The 21,020-nt window shown below is 39.4% G+C and overlaps 1 protein-coding gene across 1 annotated transcript in view; it reads left to right on the top strand.

Annotated features, from left to right (window-relative positions):
• LOC150079134 (hemocyte protein-glutamine gamma-glutamyltransferase-like) overlaps nt 1-21,020 on the top strand; it is a 166,250-nt gene that overhangs the window by 51,491 nt on the left and 93,739 nt on the right. The window contains exons 2-3 of the mRNA XM_090382484.1: nt 8,384-8,602; nt 12,909-13,112. Of these exons, the coding sequence (XP_090238610.1) occupies nt 8,428-8,602; nt 12,909-13,112 (379 nt within the window). The 5' untranslated portion in view covers nt 8,384-8,427. The remainder of the gene's footprint in view (nt 1-8,383; nt 8,603-12,908; nt 13,113-21,020) is intronic.

Below are 21,020 nucleotides of genomic sequence, written 5' to 3'. Positions count from 1 at the left end.
AATTCGCCCTGAAAGGGAGAACTTTTCCCCTCCAGGTTATCGTCCCTGCCACGTGAAAGGAGCGGTGTCACCTTTGTGACCAAGCGATAATGGGTTAGTATTTATAATAAGAAAAGAAGGTTAGTGACTTTCCTTCCTCATCTAGTAAAGTACTTTCTTTACTATTGGCTATATAATTGAGTTTTAGTGTAATGTTATAAATAAGGAAACGATTTAGCTTTTCAAAAAAGACGGCAAATTCACTGGTAAAGACACTTGATCACAAAATCGCCTGGCACCTGGGACCGTGGCCTCCCTAATCTTCTGATTAATGGTATGCGTTGAAGACTGATGGGATCTTTTCTGAGTGCTCTCAGGTCTCTTTTCGCATTTTATACGGTATACCAGAACGTTTTCCTGATCTAATAAGCTTTTCAGCCGCACAACATAGCCAACCTTGTACAGACAACATGATATACAATAAAGTTGAATAAACCATATACCATGTCAAATGATGTACTATGACCAAAGTAGTCGATGCTTAAAAAACTATCCTCCTAACATTTCATAAACTAATATAATACAAATAAATATGCAAGATATTTAGTTTAGTACTAGTGGCATGTTATGAAGACATTTGTAAAGTTTAAATGCTATGTGAAAACAAATGGCCTTCACTATCCTATGATATATGGAAAGAAATAACGAAGAGATCTGAGTCAGAGTCTCTCTCTCTCTCTCTCTCTCTCTCTCTCTCTCTCTCTCTCTCTCTCTCTCTCTCTCTCTCTGGTATGTTTTTTATTTCAATTTTAAACACCTTACCGGATTCTTCGGAAGGATGTACAACCTTGAATAAAGCAATTAGGCATTTATTAACTGATTGGCTTATAAACAATAAAGTAGAAACAAAATGTGGCCCTGGCATGTAATTTTATATCTTTGATGATAATAGATAATTATACTAATGATTTTTCAAAGCAACTTCCCAAGCAGAAAATTTTAATGCTTTCGTTTTATTGCTCCTGTGTTAATGGTTCATTTATTTGCTTCCTGGTATTTTGTTTTGTTGCACATTACAAAGCCAAATTAGCTCAGTAATTAATTCATTTTAAAAATATTCTCACGGAAAAAGACTCAGAAATCTCTCTCTCTCTCTCTCTCTCTCTCTCTCTCTCTCTCTCATATCTAATTTCTGAGAAAAATCTAATCATATCTAATTGCTTAGAAAAAAAAAAATATACGCTATAAGTATGTTTTCCTCTTTCAGTTTTCATTTATCCTTGTTTTTTCAAAAGTTAATCAATAAAAGACATTACTTTTTCAGTCTATACGCGTATACTCTCCGTTTTTCCTAATAATAGTCGCCAAAAATAAATATGGGGTTCAGCACTTTCTGCCTTGCTAACCCCTATCATGCAGTCAGATGGATCCTATCCACATCAAATAAAACTTTTTAACCTTGGATTTTTTTTTTTTATCACGACTACATCTACAAACACTATAAATATGCAGTAGAATCAAAACATAATAGCATAATCAGCATGTGAGCAGGAGAGGGGGCTTGTGTAAGGACCCATCCTTACAAATATTATTAAATATTGGAAAATTATTTGTATTTTAAACAGTCAGCCTTCAGTAATATACCGGGTTTTAGAAAACAATGGATTTTGAAAATTGTAGTTCAGACACTCTCAGCTTTAATTATATCTGTTGTTTGGAATACAATCCTTAAGTAACTTGTTGATTGAAATAGCAACGGGGGGAAGCGGTTTCGAACTCGCGGAACAATGGGTTCACCGATCTGAAAAAAAATCATAGTGAAAGTATTCTGAGCGAAGGCAGCACCCCACCCTTAATCAAACAATAGACCGCTACGAACTCCATTCGGGGAAAGAGACACCACACGATAGAGGAGAAAATTCGAGAATGGCAGTGCGCACTTAAAAATTTCATGGGGGGGGAGGTTAAGAGCATGTGAGGTCACGAGAAGATCCGGAACTTCCGGCCATCCTTCTAGATCGTTCGAGAAAATTCTGGATGCCGGAAGTTCAGGCAACAAGTTGGAGGTCTAGACAATAGTATGGGAATGAGCAAATGAGATAGGAGATGAAAGGGGCGAAATAGCTAATGATTGATCAGAAATAAGGGGTGGGGGAGACACAAAAAGGCGATGCGAGGCGAGTAAAAGAGTGTTCCCGAGTTTTTCCTGAGAGCGAAGATTCCCGAGAGGGTGTTCCAGAGTTTTGTTATGAGGGTGGTCCCTAAAGAGGTGGTTCCTGAAGAGTAGTAGTGGTTCGGAGAGAAAAAGAAATGAGTTGCGAAGAGAAGTCCAACAATAAAGAAAAAAAGGGGAATCAAATAAGAGAAGTGATAGTTAAGTTTAAGAAAAGTTAAGTATAATAATAATAATATATATAGTGAAGGAATGGCGAAGCCAACCTGCCAGAAAAAAACGCCGAGAAGTTGAAAGTTTTCGTATCGAAATATAGGTGAGCGGTATCCAATTAGAAATAATGCCAAATAAGAGTACTGAAACGTCAGTGACTTGCATTGAATAGTAAAGTAAGGATAGACGATCCTGACGGATATTCAAGTGCTGCGACAAGGTAATAACGCTCAAGAAGGCCAAGAAAAAATATATATATATAAATTCTGATATAATTCAGCAGTTCCAGTAACTGATGAGGAGAGTATTTGGGAATAATAACAGATTCCTAAAGCTGAGCAGCCATCCCCAGACAAGGCGATAAATTCCAGAGAAAGAAATGGATGATGCCCAACATAGATGCGAAAGCAGCCTCAAGTAAGGAGAAGGAAAGCCCCAGCGAAAGAAAAGGATCCAGCTCATCAGTATAAGTAAGTGGTATATAATATGCATATTACTCTATAGACCAAAGGACTCTAGGGAATGGGCGAACAAAATTTAAAGGAGCATTGTGACATTTATGTATAATAAGAAATATGTTAGTAAAGTAGACAATTAGGATAAAGTTCTGAAGTAAAGTCAAGGACCAGATATATATAGGTATGATATATATATTGCCTCTAAGTGAAGGAATGTGCCTTAATAATTTTGGAAGGGATAATTAAGGAAGTTTACTAAGATAAATGTTATATATACACATATATATGCTGGTTTAAATTAAGAAGTCTACTGTATTGAGATAATTTAGGAATAGGAGAGAAGTAAATTCTTTACCAGAATTTTGTTAATGGAGATCTGAATTTAGAACCTAATTTGATCCAATAGAGACGAAGTTGGTTGCTTAAAAAAATTATTATCAATTAAAGTATAGAACTGTTAATACCTAAGTGATATGAAGGAAGGTGATGTTCTTGAATTTAGTTAAACTAAACATTATTACATACCTAGTACTGTTTAGATAATATTATCAAACTGAATTATGATCACTGCCATCAATTATCTATATTTGTATATATGTTAATAAACAAATTGTATATAATGCATATGAGTTGTGTCAGTCATTTTGAACACAGAGCCTAGAGTCCGGGTGAGGAATACAATATTACTGAAACCCCCCGAAATCTAGAATCTTCTGGGAGTTAACAAGTCAGGTGCTATGTGTGAAACGGCACCAGGGAGAGCCTGATGATGCCTGGAGTTTTCAAGAATAGGTAACGACAGCTTTCTCCACTGAGGAAGCGTTGTGTAAGACACAAAGTCTTACAAGTTAAATTAAATATAAAAATAATCAAAGAAAGAACGCTAGGTAGGGTGATATTGTAAACCTTTCAAGAGAACACTTAAAGTCATAAAATTTAAGAGAGTGGGTCTCACGTTAATGGAATTGAATTAAGTAGAGTTTGTACTTAATGTAGGGACATTAGAGGGAGAAATATGATCGGCGTCCACTCCCTAAGAGCAAGCGAAGATAGCTAGATGGAACAGTGGGTGGTCAGTGGATGGAGTTGCAAGGGACGGAGTGCTCTAGAGGTTACAGTAGGGGCCAGCGGTCCTGGTTTACCGTTAACAGAGAAGGCTTGGTCAATTTTTGGGGCGATAGGTCAAGTAAGTGGACACAGATGTTTTCTGGATGGTTAGGGAGAGATTCGGAGCTGCCGGAATTTCCGGTCATCTTTCTCCTATTGCACGTCACTTGAAATAGGCAAGTGAGAATGGAGATGATGATGGGAAGATAGAAATGATTGGTTGAGGAAAGGAAGGGCGTTACGAAATTTTGAGAAATAAAAAGGGAAGAGCGCGCGAATAAGGAGGCGAAAAGAGGAAAGTTTTTCGGGAGGTGAGGAAAGTTCTTTCGGAGAAGTGATGAAAGTTTTTTTCGGAGGAGTGATGAAAGTTTTCTTTTGAGAGGTAGGCTCGGGAAACAACCCCTAGAAGTAATTCACCAGTAGGACCAATTATGGTGAGTCGGCTAAACTCTGATAGTTAAGTAAAGTATAGATAGGGAACTTTCTCGAGATGGAAAGTAGAAGTCCTAAAACGCCCACCGAGAAATATATTTAGGAGGAAGGCGAGAGATGATGCTTACGAAAGTACACTGGGCAGCCCTGCAGTCTACACAGAGAAATAGAGTAAAAGGAAGCGACTCCTATTGAATGATCGGGCACAGCGAAGGAAAGTATGATACCAGGAAGGATCGGCGGAGTGGATAGTATTCCTGGCAGATGTTTACAGTTCCGAAGCTGAAGGAGAGAAATCTCAGACTGATGGTGGACCCCAATGCAGAGCGGAAAGACACAGGCGCAACATTTTGTTAGCGGGAGGATTCAAATCCCAGAAGTAAGTTTCAAACAGTTTATGTACCTATATATATATATATTTGCAAAGGACTGTAGGAAGATTAGGAAATTTTAAATGAGATTGTGAGAGCACTTTCAGTAAACTCAGTGCATGTTCTGTAGTTGATTAAGGAAATATTTTGAACTAGTTTAACGTAGGATTGCTTATAGTTATGGTATAATTACAGACTAATTAATGGAGGGGAAAAATAATAATTTTGGACGGGTAGAGCAGATAGAGTTGTATGTAAATTTATACAATGTTAATGAAGTAGAGAAGAGGCGCAATTAGTCGCCTAATGGTGAAATTTACTTGAGAGAATCAAGAAATATATAAACCGATGTACATTTCAATAACGGTAAATTGGTTGTGTTAGGGTGAGACTAGCCTAAAATAATTTGTGAAGTGGACATTAAATTCCAGAAGAAGAATTGTAATAACCATGAAGAAGAATGTAGGACTGTGCTAAATAAGTAGGAATAATAAACAAAAAAATGTCAATTGTATTTAAGAAAGAGTTAAGTTAAACTGATTGTAGGAGAGTGTTAGTAGTAGAGAGGCAAGAAAATGATGATGTATGGAAGACCTTAATGGCCAGAATCGTAGTATTAATGTAAAGTGAATAATGTGTAATGATTTGCTAAATAATCTATGTTTGTATATATGTAATAAACCAATTTTATATATATATATATGAGTCGTGTCAGTCATTTTGAACACAGAGCCTAGTGTCCGGGTGAGGAAATTAACATTACTGAACCCCCCCCCCCCCAATCTAGAATCTTCTGGGAGTTAATAAGTCAGGTGCTACGTGGGAGTTGTGAAAAAAGGGGGGCATAGTAGAGTTCATTGAAGAATTGATTAAAATAAACCTCAAATAAAGCTTCAAATAAAAATAAACTAATAAGAAAATTCATATTAGTTAACCAACACAACTCCAACCCCCACAGTTGCCTATTCGAAGAGATTTTGAGTGGTGTGAGTTGAAGGAGTTACTGTTCCTTACATTCTTCTACACCGTTTCTTTTCCTCTTCCACTCATACTATTACTTTCCCTCTACCTTTTTGCTTTTCTAAGTCTAATAGGGATAATTGGATAGTCGAGTTATTATCCCACACACATATACAAAACAGCCCTGAAACGGTGCCGTCTGGGGGGCCTGATGGCCACTGAGTTTCCTCGAATAGGTAACAACAGTCTTCTCTACTGGGAAAACGTTGCCTATTCGAGGAATATATGAGCTTTGAGTGTGAGTTGAAGGAGCAACTGTCCCTTTCTTCCTTCTACGGAATTTCGTTCCTCTATCTCTCCTACATCTTTATCTCTTTTCTAAGTCTAATAGGAATAGTATGAGGATAACCCAGAACTTTATCCCATACCATATTTCAAAACGGCGCAGTCTGAGTGGTGGTATCCACTGAGAATAAGTAATATTAATCTTCTCCTTTAGGTGAAGCGTTACTTATTCGAAGTAGTGCAATATCATGGCAACTCGTTGTGAAGGTATTCACAATATGAGATAACTTAAAACGATGCCGCCTTTGCAAATATTTTGCTAATTTAGAATTGGCTGTGTATTAATGATGCATTTGCACTTAACTTATACATAGTCTAGACTTTCTCGCAGCCTGAGGCATTAGCCCTAAACGCCTTATAGGAAATTGACAGCTTAAATAAATTCAAGGGTGAACTCCAGAAACTTTTGGAGTGAATGGATTGGTGAAACGGAAGGGGTTTTTTTTATTTTTCTTTTTTGGCTGATACTCTAAAAGCTTGCTTTCTTGCATCATGTGCCTCTACTAATACTAATGCTAAGTAGCCAGAATTCTGAAGATTAGATTTTTACATTGGTGTTAGTCCAAATTTCAGAGATCCAAATTTCACTGCTGTAAAGGATTACTGAATAAACGGTGGCGTACCCGTGGAAATATCCTTAAGATGGAGAAGTTGCGTTTTTGAGAGCCAGCGAAGCTTCACAAACGTTGACTGCAGGAATTCTTGATGGATGTGAAGGGCTTACACAAGGTGTGATGGAAGAAGAGTGTGCTGTCAAAGGTGTATGTGAGTAAGCCCATTTAGAATGCCTCTCTCTCTCTCTCTCTCTCTCTCTCGTTTTCTACATAATTTCCTTAAAATTGTATACACTTACTCCATAGATGAACTCACTCGTACAAACACTCCAAGAAGCAATTTCCTGCTATCTTTGGGAGTGGTAGTTGCGGCCACAAATTCTCGATCTTCTTTAATGAACTCTGCCATCTTAAAAACTGCACTTTGCTACTATCAGACATGTTAGAACTTGCAACTGTGTCAGCAAATTCTGGGTCATATACTCTCCTGATGAATACCAGTAGGTCACCGAAACTAGAAGAATTAAATTAAATTCATAATGGCGTGTGAGAGACCCCATGAATCATGGGAACCTCCCGTGTATGCTCGAACGGAGGGGCAAAAGTAATCGTTAAGTAAATTGTACATTTCGTATTGATGAAAAAAAGATAACCGTAAGAGCCAGTACTCTTCGTGGTATGCCTCTGTGGTTACAAAGTATTGCAAGCGTACGAATAGAGCACGATAAAACCAGGTTTCCTAACAGATCGGACGACCATCGCATGTGTGACTTTCTGACTAGAAAGAATGTGCCAGTTAGTCAAGTGACAATGATTCCCACTCAGCACACCAGCCATTTTCGCTTTGAAAAGTCAGAACGTGATTCATAAACGGAAAAAAACCATGTCGGGCGAGTTCTGCCCTCACTCGTCGGGAGGCTCGCTAGTGCATCTCAAAGATTGATTCAAGTATCTATGTGATAAACTGCCGGCTCTTTCAGAAGAAAAACTGTAAGAAATGATTTTTGCAGAGTCTTCAGATAAAGAAACTGACTTCAGGTGAACACCTCGACAGAACAATGAACACTTGAAAAAGAAGGGTCGATTCCATTTAAGAATGCTATTAACAAATTTTTAGAAACTAATAAAACCCACATTTGTCAAGGTATATTATAAATTCTATAATGTACACTGAGACGTAATCTCGGAGCTGAGAGCGAAAAACAAGAATGGTTTCATCGAAATATCAAGGAAATAGAGGAATGATTATCAGGAAATGCATCGGTTACTATTGTATGGTACAATGAGAAGCAATACACAAAAGAAGAGCAACAAAATGTAGCTTTTAGAATAAAAGACAATATTCCACAGCCAGGATAAACGATGATAAATGAATATTCATTTCAATCAACTTACTTTTGTAAGTTTCGTATTTCTTTATCAAGCAAATATATTAATAATTATATCAATTAATAATCGTTATTTATTATTATTTTATATTATCCTAAAATTGTTCATTGTGTTAAAACATTATTCAGTTCTTTCATCCTAATTTGCACAAATTCTTTCCGTGATATTTATGAAGACTATATTCAAAATCAGCATAGCTGAATTATGGAAAATCACTTATCAGAACCAAAACAAGCTTGAAATTCGCGGGCTTTGTATAAAAGGTTGATTGATTGATTTCGTGTTTAATGGCGCATTGGAAACTGAGGCCATAATGCACCAAGTCAATTGCATAATAAGTAGCTGACACTATATACAGTACTTCCGTCCAATTGTATTATCTGTATAATCGTATATTTACAGGAAACTTTCTATATCTCGTATCACTGACAGCAAGTGTTCGCATCATGTCGATATCCGATATACGTAGGAATACTGGGGGTACAGGTCGTTACGGCAGAAGGATTATTCGCTACGATTCCGATGAATACAATGCTCATCTGCGCAATGTTTTGGAGCGCATGAGACACGAAATGGAACGTCGTCGCCGTCGTTTTGAAATGGATGATAATGAAGTTCCAGGTAAGATCATATTAAGAAAATTTGTAAAAATACAATAATTTATGAAGAGTTAAATCAGTTCATTAATAACATAGGTGTAGACGGACAATCATTGGGCATACGTACACCAGAGCTCAAAAACTTTGAAACAAACATAAACGCGAATATATTTTTAAATACAGTTAAAAATATAAATCAAATATTCGTTATTTATAAAACAGAACAATCTCTATCAGATGCAATAAACAAATTTGCATACAACATGTAACAACGTGCAAATCGAGAGACAGCCTGCTTTTGGGACATCTGTATTTCGAGTTTGCCGCTCACACTGTCGATTTCGTAATAGCCATCATTGTTAAAGCGTCACAAAGACACCATTTCGACTATAATTCTTTGAAAAGGATAACAGGAAAAAATTCATGCCGAAATGAATGTGGTGGCTGAATGTGGCTCGTAGCGTTGTAAGCAGACTTTGGAAACAGTTCCAAAAAACCCTGACTTCTTTTCGTGTCACCTCCACTCAGATTAACCTCTCATCTGGCCCAATTTCAAGACCAAAGGGCCTTCATGACGACTTTCTTCAGAGTTTGCCCGATCTACAGATCCTGTATCCAGGCATATCTACACAGGAGGCTTCGTGAGAGGGATCTTAATGCATCACTATCAGTTGTCTGAGTTCCTTTGACCCCTATTATATAAAATGGCTGCTTGTCTGTTGCAGGGTTTTAGGCGCATCAGCAACTTAAACCATATTGTGCCATATACACACTGAGTAATCACTGAATTATGACCACCCCTATGAAAACTGAATGCGGCCCACTTACCACGTGAGGTACGAGAATGCGGAGTTTGTCGACCTACGTAGCATAGATAAGGTGTCAGTGGTTCAGTAGGTAGTAAAATTCCGAGCGTGTTGGGTAACAGGAAGGATTTATCGGACTTTGATAAAGAACAGATTGTGAGTGCTCGACGAGCTGGTGCCTCGATTTCCCAAACGGCTGAACTGGTGGGGTGTTCGAGAGCCTGTGTAGTTAAGGTGTACCAGAACTAGCTTCAAAATGGTCAAACAACGAACCGACGGCAAAACTGCAAAGGTCAGCGAAAGGTTGACGTTAGAGGAGAGCGCCGGGTCCGACGACTCGTACAAGCGAACAGGCCCAGCACTGTTGAAGAGATGACTACCCAATAGAACATGGGCCAACCCGGAACAATATCTGCCATGACCATTAGTCGCACGCTCGCACGTATGGGCTATACCAGCAGACGATCCCTACAGCATCCTCTCCTAACCAAGGTTCATCGCTGTAAAAGACTCGCATGATGCAAAGTGCATGCAAGTTGGATGTTAGAAGACTAGAAGAAGGTGTGCTGGTCGACTGAATCGCGTTATTTACTCCACACTGTGGATGGTCGTGTACGGATTTGGTGTCAACAACATGAGGCTCTTCATCCATCATGAATGGTATCAAAAGTGCAGGCCGGTGGAGGCGGCTGTATGGTGTGAGGAATGTTTCACTGGCAGGAACCTGGACCCCTGATGCATGTGGGACTGCTTTCGTCAACTGCTTGCTGACTGTGTACAACTCGCTATGTTACACTTTTTCCCGAATGGTGATGGTGTCTTCCAAGATGACAATGCGCCGAGCCATACGACACTTGTTATGCAGAAATGGTTTTGAGGAACACAGTTCTGACTTCCAGCATATCGATTGGCCTCCGAACCCCCCTCCTCCTATATCAATCCCATAGAGCACTTGTGGGACACTATGGAAAGGCATATCAGGCGTATGGATACACCAACCTCCATACCTGCATTGCTGACCGCATTACACACAGCTTGGTTGGCCATACCTTTCGAACGCTTCCGACATATTGAATGAATGCCACGTCGGATAGCTGCTGTACTGAGGGCAAAAGGGGGCACCTAAGAAGTATTAGGTAGGTGGTCATAATTCAGTGATCACTCAGTGTATATTATGTCTATAAATTATATTGTGTTTTGTGGTAGATCCCTACAGCGAAAAATCTAAGTTGCAGAGTGAAAAACCATGCTAACTCGCCTGGGGCCAACTCAGTCCGTTTGTGAAAAAGGCCCATAAAAATTCCTCACGTCATCGACGGGATTCAAATTCATGTCCTTTTCATCAGGTGTAGGGGAGGACGCAATGGGGCATGGTCAGATAGTCTTCAATCGGATTCTGAAGGCATTTGCTCCTGGAGGGAATAGAGATCAGATTGGGTACCGCTAACATATTAGAAGGTGGTGGCAGTTTAATGATGTGGACAAGTGTCACTCACTGTCAACTAGGGGTACAGATTTCTATATGATCCGCGAGGAACTGTTTACGACCATAAGGTATCTTCGTCCATAATTATGTAAGCCTCTTAGCAGACTGTTATACATATTCACTGGGACATTCATTATCTCGAAGTGAACCAATACTTTCACAGGAACAATCGGTTCAGTGAAATGTACAGTCAGATTCGCAGACCAACCAACGAAACATGCCTGGGAAGCTCTAAGTTGTTTATGGAAGCCATTTCATTTTTTCTCTTTATGTACTCATTTTCAGAGTTTCAGAACAAAATTTGTTCAGTCTTTGGGCATTATTAAGACATGAAAACGTATGACTAATGTTTTGTCATAATGTAGCAAAAGATGTTTGATTTATTTTTGTTTTGTTCTTTCCTTTTGAGTACTGGAATATAATAGGTGCACAATCATGAGTTTTAGTTCTCATGATTATGGTACATGATTAAAATGTATCATTTTAATCATGTACCATAAAATATTTTTAAAAAAATTCATCTTGGCCTGTCTCTCTGTTCATTTAATGGTATTATGATAATTTAAAGTATAGTTCAATGTTATAGATATGAAAGGACATTTTTAAATTGATACAATTTTATTGTTCAAACCACGAGCGCAATTTTTATCTTGAATAAATTTTAACTGCCGCTAACGGGCTGTTTGATAGAATAAAAAGTCTTTCACCTTTTTCTGAATTCCTGTAAGGCTCCACCTTTGAATATATTCAGTATTGTTGCTAATCGACCGTTTGTAATATTATCATATTACAAACAGTCCTTCAGTTTGAAGTAGATATAAACGCCTCCAGATTCAGTTATATTGAATCTCATTTGTGTCAAGGATTTTAAATATTTACCTATTGCTTCTTGCAAAGAGAATGCTATATTTCCTAAAAGCACGTTGAACAGACATTTATAAACAAAACTGCACTGAAATCCACCTCTTCAAAACCCTAAGTTTGGCTGTCGTGTGCTGAGGGCTACTTTAAGGCAATGGCAACTCTGAGCAAAGTACACATTTTGACCACTCTCATATCTAGTATTATTACCTAGATTATTATTACAAAATTACTACTATTATTACAAAATACTAGATATCATATCTAGTATTTTGACCACTCTCATATCATAGTATTATTCTTATTTTTAAATAAAATACCTTATAGTTCGACACCAGCACAAAATGGATTTATATTGACAAAAGATAGAAAATGATGAACACTTATAATCAAAAAATTATCCTAGTTTAAAAGTATTTTGAAAGACAGTACTAACGTTTGAAATGAAATGTCAAACGTTCCAACACACAAAATATGAATTACTTTTAACATCTTTTGTATGTCTTATACTCGGTAGGATTGGGAACCCTAAAATCAGAGGGGCTTGCGTGTGTAGAAAAACAATACTCCACCTTTGAAAATCTTCTTAAAAAGAAGATGGAAAGGTCAGTAATTTAAGCTCTTCTAAGCCTCAAAATATAATACACTCTTTTCTGAATTATGCTGGTGGGAACTTGCTTATCGTAGTTTAACACAAAAGGCTCGTGTTGACACTGAACGGCAAAATCCTTAATGGTTAGCTTTCCCACAAAAATGTTCTTAATCTAGAACATATTTCCATAATATTGTGAATATAGTCTAACTTACTGCGCCTCCTGTTGTTGCAGTTTAGCGTGGACAGAGCAGGGGTAAGTATAACATGAGACAACTTTTCAAAGCTTCAATGTATTATTAGGGCATCCTCATACACTGCACCAAAACACATTTTTCACCTATTATTCATATACAGTATAATTCCTTACCTCATTATTAACCGAGTATTTGTTTCTATTTCTATACACTCCCTCAGGTCTTAGCAAATATACCCCCCATTCACTGGAGTAAGATACATTGAGATATACGTGCATTCACAAAAATATTATTAATAAAAAAACACAAATTAACATTTTATTTATTTAATAACGTTTTATATCCTTATTTTTGTTCGTTATACTCGATCTATTTCATCCTTACAGTTCTTCGAAAACCTATCGCAGTCCAGGACGTCGAGTTTTACGCCAAAGAGAATGCAAAAGCGCACAATACGTTCATGTACGACATCGTGGAAGGAAAAGAACCATCAGTCGTACTCCGTCGTGGCCAGCCGTTCTACATGGCAATACGTTTCAAGAGACCTTTTAACTATAAAGAAGACAAACTAAGACTCGATCTTAGTTGCGGTAAGTTCAGAATATTTCACAGCATTTCGAAGAAAATAATTGAGTTAAATTGTTTGGAATAAGTGACGAGACAACTAAGGTCATGAGTCGCCATTATATTGTGTCCATAAATTACGCGTTTTCTGTGTTTATTTAGCCTGCATAGCTGGATGAAAAAAAATGTAAAATAATAACATAAAATCCATACTTTCCATTGCCAATTCCACTTCCTGGACCAACCAACTCGGTCACTGTAGAAAGAGTGATTGGTAGATCCTAGGCACACGATAATAAAAATAATATATAATAATAATAATTACAATAAGGGAACGATTAGCTCAGTAGTTACGACGCCGGACAACCAATGTGATGACCAGAGCTCGAATCCCGCCGCGAAAAAAAAAATCGCGAAAGTCGCTTCATCTGACTACCTTTCCCAAAGTGCTGATGTGATGCCATGTGGTGTCACCCCCAATAACCACCACCCACCACTAGATGCAAAAATCCAAAGCAAAACAGGTCCACCTTCCATAGCTGAATGAAGGTGACAAGCACGAAAACTAAACAGAATGCATCGAGTGTGGGGCAGGATAAAGTCGCTCGCGTTTAGGCTTTAGACAGAGGAGTCGGTTCGAAAGATCGGAGAAAGTCTCCCGAAGAAAAGGGTGAGGGAAGTGGCTCTGTTCCCCATATGGCTACCACAACGGAAGGGCAAGACCAGCCAGCCCAACCAAATGGAAGTGCTTCCTGCAAAACTGCATTAGTAACCAACCAGGAAGGAAGAAAAAGCCAGAAGAGTAGTACGAAGTAACCAAGTTAGAGAACGATATGAAAATACACAGAATGAAACTAAACACCAAATGGCTGGAAGTTCCCGACTATTCAGTTCACTGAACAGTGAATAGCAGACCAGATCTGGCGCACTATGGCCATAGTTGCCGATGCGCCCAATAAATTCCGAAACAAACAAACAAACAAACAAACAGCAGACCAGATCAGCATCGTTTCAGGATTTTTATGTGTTGAAGTTGCACATAAAAAAGGCACCTGGGGTGGATGGGATCTGTCCAGTTATATTAAAGGAGGCAGCAAAGGAAGTAAGCAAACCTTTAGCTACAAAGAATACAGACACAATGGAACGAGAACCAGATGAGGAACAGCAAGTACAAGTTGTACAACCTGGAACAGCCGAAGTGGAAATAGACGTTATCGAGAGTGGAAGAAGGCCTTATCAGGATTCCAAGGGAACGAACCGCACAAAGACGCACAACATACCGAAGAAGAGACCCAACAGAATCCTGTGGCAAGTGACAAACCACCTAAATCGCCTTCGTGAGTAGCACGGTCGGTAGAATCGCCGTCCTCCACACACCGGGCGGAAAACACTTTACTTCGAATCTCATCGATGACATGAGGCATTCTTATGGGCCTTTTTCACTAGGTGGATGAGTTAATCCGTCTCAGGCGAGGGTAGCATAGCTTTTTTTTTCTCCCGGAAATTCGGGTTTTTTTTTTTTTTTTTTTTTTCCAGCCATTTACAGTGCAGATGGTAGCCATAGGGATGAACGGAGGAGAAACCAGAAACCAACAGAAAATAAATTAAGAGTAAGAGAGCTGCAGATTTACTCAAGTACAGGTCAATGCTGAAAAAAAAGCGGCGAGTTAGGGTTGAATGTGAAAGTGTGTGCAATTCTGCCCAGACACGATAGGAGGGAGTATATGATGAGAGCCTTTTCCATCAATTCGGCCCTGGAGAGACTGTGCAAGCCTCATGGGATAGAATTTTTTTCAGCCTGGTCTGTGCTTGACAGAAGAGACTGCTTCTATAGGAATGGGGTACACTTAAATAGAAAGGGTGCAAGAATATTTGCTGATGCTATCGAGGCAGTGTTAGGTGGGTCGAAAAAATGCTAGCTTGGGGAGATACGCAGATTAAAAGGTTAACAGTGGCCGCAGGCAGAAGCAAAAGTGCTTTTGCACTACTTCTATTAGAATGAGCAGCAGCTAGAAAGCAAGGCAACGGAGATTTCCAGGACTACTGGGAGTCATAGTGGAACAAATAAATACATCGGCTGTGTTAAGGGAAACTAAGAGTAGAAACAGGTACATGTACACCAATGCTAGGAGTACAGTTAATAAATTTGATGCGCTTGAATTGCTAGTCAAGGCATCAGCAGTCCAGAATTGGAATTTGGTGAGTACAATGTGTACAGAAAGGATAGACAAGACAAGACATGAATGGGGGGGGGGGTTATGCTGTTAGTTAAGAAACAAAATCTAAGGAAGTGCATCCAATTGATTTTGGTGGACAATGCAATGTTGAGTCTCTTTGGTGTGAAATAAACACTGGCAAAGGTAAAAATGAGTAGGTGTGTGTTATAGGCCTAATGAATCTGATCAGTATAATGAGCAATTGTCCATAGAAATGGAGTACGCCAGTAAATCAGAATGTCTTATAATGGATGATTTTAACTTTGCAGATATCTACTGGAACTTGTGGGTTGGTCACTCGCAGACTTTTGGTGGATTTATTGGATGACTGTTTTCTTTTTTACAGCAACATGGTTCGAGAAGCAACCAGAGGGAGTAATAATCTTGACCTGATTATCAGCAGTGATTATTTATGCATTAAGAATTTGCAGATAAAGGAACCACTGGTTGACAGTGATCACAATGCGCTGATGTGGGAATTACTTAAAGATGTAACTACCATCAAGGCATTTAAAAGGGAAGGGCTTTTGTTTTTGTAAAAGTGACTACAGGGATCTCAGAGAGTTTTTAAATTCTGTACAGTAGGATCAATTGATGTTGTTCACAACGTTGAATTCTAATTGGGAAGCCTTCAGGGACTTAATTTTGGAAGCTACTAGGCTTTTCATTCCAACTAAGAAATACTGTTCCAGGTTTAGGCGTAAATGGAGGTCAGGTGAACTAATCAGGCTCGTGGCGGAGAAGAAAACTGTATGGAATGCATATAAAGTATCAGTTGCCTTTGGCAGATATAAACTAGTCCGTAATCAAGTCACAAAGAATGTTAGGGAGATTACGAGAAATCCTTGGTGACATAGATGGGTCGACTATTGATGATTATGCTCAGGTAGCTGATAAACTGAATTAATATTTTACATCTACATTTACACATGAGGAGTTATTCAATGAGTGGAGTGCCAGAAGTTTATTAAACTCTAGCAGGGAACTAAGTGATTTTGTAATAACCGAGAACAAAGTGGAGGAGAAATTGTTGAACTTACACATAAAAAAGGCACCTGGGGTGGATGGGATCAGTCCAGTTACATTAAAGGAGGCAGAAAAGGAAGTAAGCAAACCTTTAGCTATAATTATGAGAACTTCCTTGGACTCAGGGGTGGTCCCCATGGACTGGAGATGTGCAAATATATCACTAATTCACAAAGGGGATTCAAAAGGTGACACAAGTAACTATAGAACTGGTAATTTAACTTGGGTTCTGGGGAATATAAAGGAATCACCGGTTAAAGAAGCATTGCAGGATCATCTAGACAAGAACGCAGTAATAGTTAAGACACATCAAGGGTTTGTTAAAGGGAGGTCTTGTCTGACCAATTTGATTGGATATTATGGTGTGGTCACAAAGGAACTGAATGCCAAAAATAATTTTGATATCATATACTTGGATTTCAGGAAAGCTTTTGATACCGTTGCACATGGAAGACTGCTGTACAAATTGGAGAGATATGGCATTAAGGGTAAGTTACTACAATGGATAAAGGGATGGTTGAGTGGGAGACGACAGAGAGTGGTAATCAATGGACACTGTTCTTCGTGGACAAATGTTATTAGTGGAGTTCCCCAGGGTTCGGTGTTGGGCCCATTGTTGTTTTGTATATTTATCAATGATATTGATGAAGGTATATCAGGTTTACTGTCCAAGTTTGCAGATGATACAAAGGTTGGCAGGGTTGTTAACAACAGTAAAGATAGTATGCTACTCCAACTGGATCTAGACAAGTTCGGCAAATGGGCTGAGAAGTGGCAACTGAAGTTTAACATCGACAAATGCAAAGTACTGCATATGGGTAGCGATAACCAAAGAGAAACATACCAACTGTGTGGTACTACACTCAGGGAAGTGGAAAAGACCTGGGGGTAATTGTTCAGTCGAATATGAAGTTCGTTGAGCAGTGCAGATGGACTGCCAGGGCAGGTCATGGAGTCTTGTCAATGATATATAGGAATTTTGCTAGCAGGGACAGGGAGGTGATTATCCCGTCATACAAGGCAATGGTCGGGCCACACCTAGAGTACTCTGTACAGGTCTGGAGGCCTCGTTTTATGAAGAAGTTGCTAAAACGAGTACAAAGAAACGGAACAAGATTGGTGAGGGGAACAACGGGGGTGCTCTTACCAAGAAAGGCTTAAGTTCTGCAAACTGCAGCGCCTGGAGAGTAGGCACCTGTTAAGTGATCTGATTGAGGTGTATAAGGTCTTGAATGGCTTGAGCAAGCTGAATGCTGATGGGATTCTTCCTCTTCCTCAGATTAAGAATCTGAGGGGGCACAGATTCAAATTGAGAAAAGACAGTTGTAGAACAGATGTGCGGAAATTTGCCTTTAGCCAGCCGGTAGTTGATTGGTGGAACAGACTTCCATCTTTTGTTGTGGAAGTTGATAACGTAAATAAATTTAAAGCGGCGCTGGACAGACATTTAGAACGAATGGAGGGGTGAAATGGGAAGGGGTTTTTCTTTTCTTTTTTTTTTTTTTTGGCTGATGCTGCATAAGCTTGCTTTCTTGCATCGTATGGCTCTACTAATGCTAATACGCAAAGACACAGAACCACCAACCTGAGAAAGAAGGCTACAACAGAAGATCACAGAGCTAAGAGTCGAGACAGTACAACTGACCCAGTATCTAGAGTATAACAGAAGAAACTGATCGGAAAAGTGAAGACCATCCTCAAGGAAGACAATACCCAAAGCAAAAAGGAGACCTATAATCCGAGAATCGAAGAATATCTGGACATCCTCAAGCATAAGCTACTTGCTGAGTGCAAGAGACTTCATTGATACAGGGAGAGTGCCCGGAGGAAACCGGGCAACGAGATAACAAGAGGAGAAAGAGGTAATGGACCCACCCAACTACCCCAACAGGAAAGCACTAGAGGAGTTATGAAGTGCAGCCATACTGGCTGTACCCTCTGAATACACCTAGAATTGAAGAAAACTAAGGATATATAATAGATTACAGAATGGGAGATTCAGGATAAAGAAAACTGTCGATCACGAAGACCACAACTGGCAAACCCAAGCAATAGAAAACATCCACAACTATAGGTACAAAATCAGCTGCACACACACACACAGGCAGAGCAAATAGGCACTTAACAAAGCAGTTCATAATAAGCACCCTGACACAATACCAGAACTTCCGAGTCAAGGAATCGCCTACGTGAAAGCTAAGGAAAAATACCCCACAAACCCGTCCAAGAAGAGACCAATCACCTGCCTCTCAACAATGTACAAGGTCCTGACCAGTTGCATAACTAAGAAGACATCAGAACACTGGAGAGCCAGTACATCACATACGAGCAGCAGAATGATGTAAGCAGATGAGCAAAAGATGCAAGTAGCCATTGACTATTGACGCAGCGGTTATGGAGCAAGCCTACAAGAAGCACTAGAACCTATACACGGCCTACATCGACCACCGCAAGGCCTTCGACTTCGTACCCACAGCTGGCTGATAGAGACAATGAAGATCTACATTGAAGATCTACAATGAAGGTCAGCCGGATAATGCCACACTTCCTAGAAGTAACCATGGCGAAATGGATGACCACCTTCAAGGTCGAGAACATCATAAACAGACCGATCCCTATTAAAAAAGAAACCATCCAAGGAGATACCCTGAGCCCACTATGGTTCAGTCTAACATTCAACCTATTGCCCACCATGCTCAACAACAACAACAACAAATATACAATGATTGGAAATACTCTGAAGAAAGAACCTGTATACCCTCTTTTACCTGATGTACATGAACGACAGAAAACTCTTTGCGACAACTGAGAATCAATTCCAACAGCTACTCAGGATCATTGAAGTGTTCATCAAGATGCAGTTTGATCAGAGCAAATGCAAGATCGTATTGCATCAGGGAAATCCAGTAGGTGGAAACTACCATCATCAATATATTAAAAGTACAAACTCGAAACTACCAGATGAAGACTAGTGAAGAGATTGAAGCCATGACAGAGGGAGAGACCTACAAATATCTGGGGATGTTGCAGGCTCAACAGTAAGAACACAAGGAGACTAAGACCATCTTGACTGAGAAATGCCGTCAGAGATTGAGGAGCCTGTTAAAAACAAAGCTGAATGGTCAGAGCCATAAATACCTATGTTGCCCCAATGCTAACATACCCCTTCAGGATCAAAGATTGGACCGACACCGAGATGGAAGCGATTATAAAATTTACCAGGATAGTGAAAATCTAGAGCTGCCAACACCACCTCTGCCATTGAGAGGATTACCATAGTCCAGAAAGAATGAGGGAGGGGGTTTGACAGACTTCACTGAAGAACAGAAGAAAGCGATTAAGAACTTGGGAGATTACTTTCAAGTAAAGCACAAAGCCAGTCTACCAAACCATAATGAAGATAGACAAACGTAAAAAACGGCTCAAACTCAACAAGGAGACCCTAGTCGCACAGACAGAAAAACTTGGTACATATTTATGTACCGAGTTTTTAACTGAAGAGACAAAGTCCACAAGAGCATCCTCGCAGAAACGTCCGGAACAGAACCCATATTGACTCCTTGAAAGCAGATCCTGTTCTACCAGTAGTTTATTCAATCTAATGGCCATTAGTCGTTCTAGCAATTTACCCAGATTAGCCAGCAGAGCGATCGGCCTGTACGATCTAGCCGCTCCAGAAGGCTTATCCGGCTTTCTGATCAACTTAACTAGAGCGACCTTCCAAATTTCCAGAAAAGTTTCTTCCTGAAGGCATCTGTTGGATAAGTTTAGAAGAACATAAAGTTTTAATTTTACGACTCTACGACTCTGATAATAAAAATGTTTTCTACAAGGTCTAGTCCTGGGCACTTCTGAACATTAACTTTATGCGAGACAGCCTGCAGTTTATCCAACGTAAAAGGTTCGGTGGTTGTTGAGGACACATAAGATTCATTGTCTGATCGGATTTTAGAATGAACAGCTAAGTCTGAGGCAGGATCATCCAACGGAAAAAGAGCATCTAAGATTGCATTTGCAGAATCATGCCAGTTCAGTGGCTCCACGGAGTCTGACACAATTGAGCCAAATATGTTACAACCAAAGGTCTTTCCTCTAACAATGTTATATAGAACCCCAAGGGTTAGCATTTCCAGAGGTGTGAACGAAATTCATCAACATTTCACGCATTCGAGAGGCAATGGCCTTTACGTAGCTTTTCCTCAATGAAGAATACTGCTGGTAAAAACGATTAACGTCGGCTTGGGGCCAGTCTCTGTACCTTAGGTAATACCTACAGGCTCGATGAACTTGCCTACTTAACTGGGATAACTCCTGCGTCCATCACAAACACGTCTTCTGATTAACCCTCTTTTTCCTAGAAGACTTATATGACGCTTTTATTATAGCATTTTGAATATAGTTCACTTGATGAGAAATAGGCGAAGTTTCAAAAGAAGCAAGTTTCTGTTCGTCAAGGTCCAGAGGAATGGAAGAGTCAAAAGCATTCCAGTCAATATTTCTGATGGAAAATCTTATTAATTCTGGCTGTGAGAAAGTGTATGAAGATGGAACGGCAGAATCAGGGGAAAGCATATAATAGATGACTCTATGGTCACTGGTAACACCAGTCCGAATACACAGTCCAGTCAGTAAGCCGCAAAATGAGGTGAGAGTTTGCCATCGTTATATCTATATTAGATACTCCTGCATAAC

This window comes from Mastigoproctus giganteus, chromosome 10, assembly GCF_048544385.1.
Source record: "Mastigoproctus giganteus isolate SK-2022 chromosome 10, ASM4854438v1, whole genome shotgun sequence".
Lineage (NCBI taxonomy): Eukaryota > Metazoa > Arthropoda > Arachnida > Uropygi > Thelyphonidae > Mastigoproctus > Mastigoproctus giganteus.
This window is presented reverse-complemented; position numbering and strand designations above follow the sequence as displayed.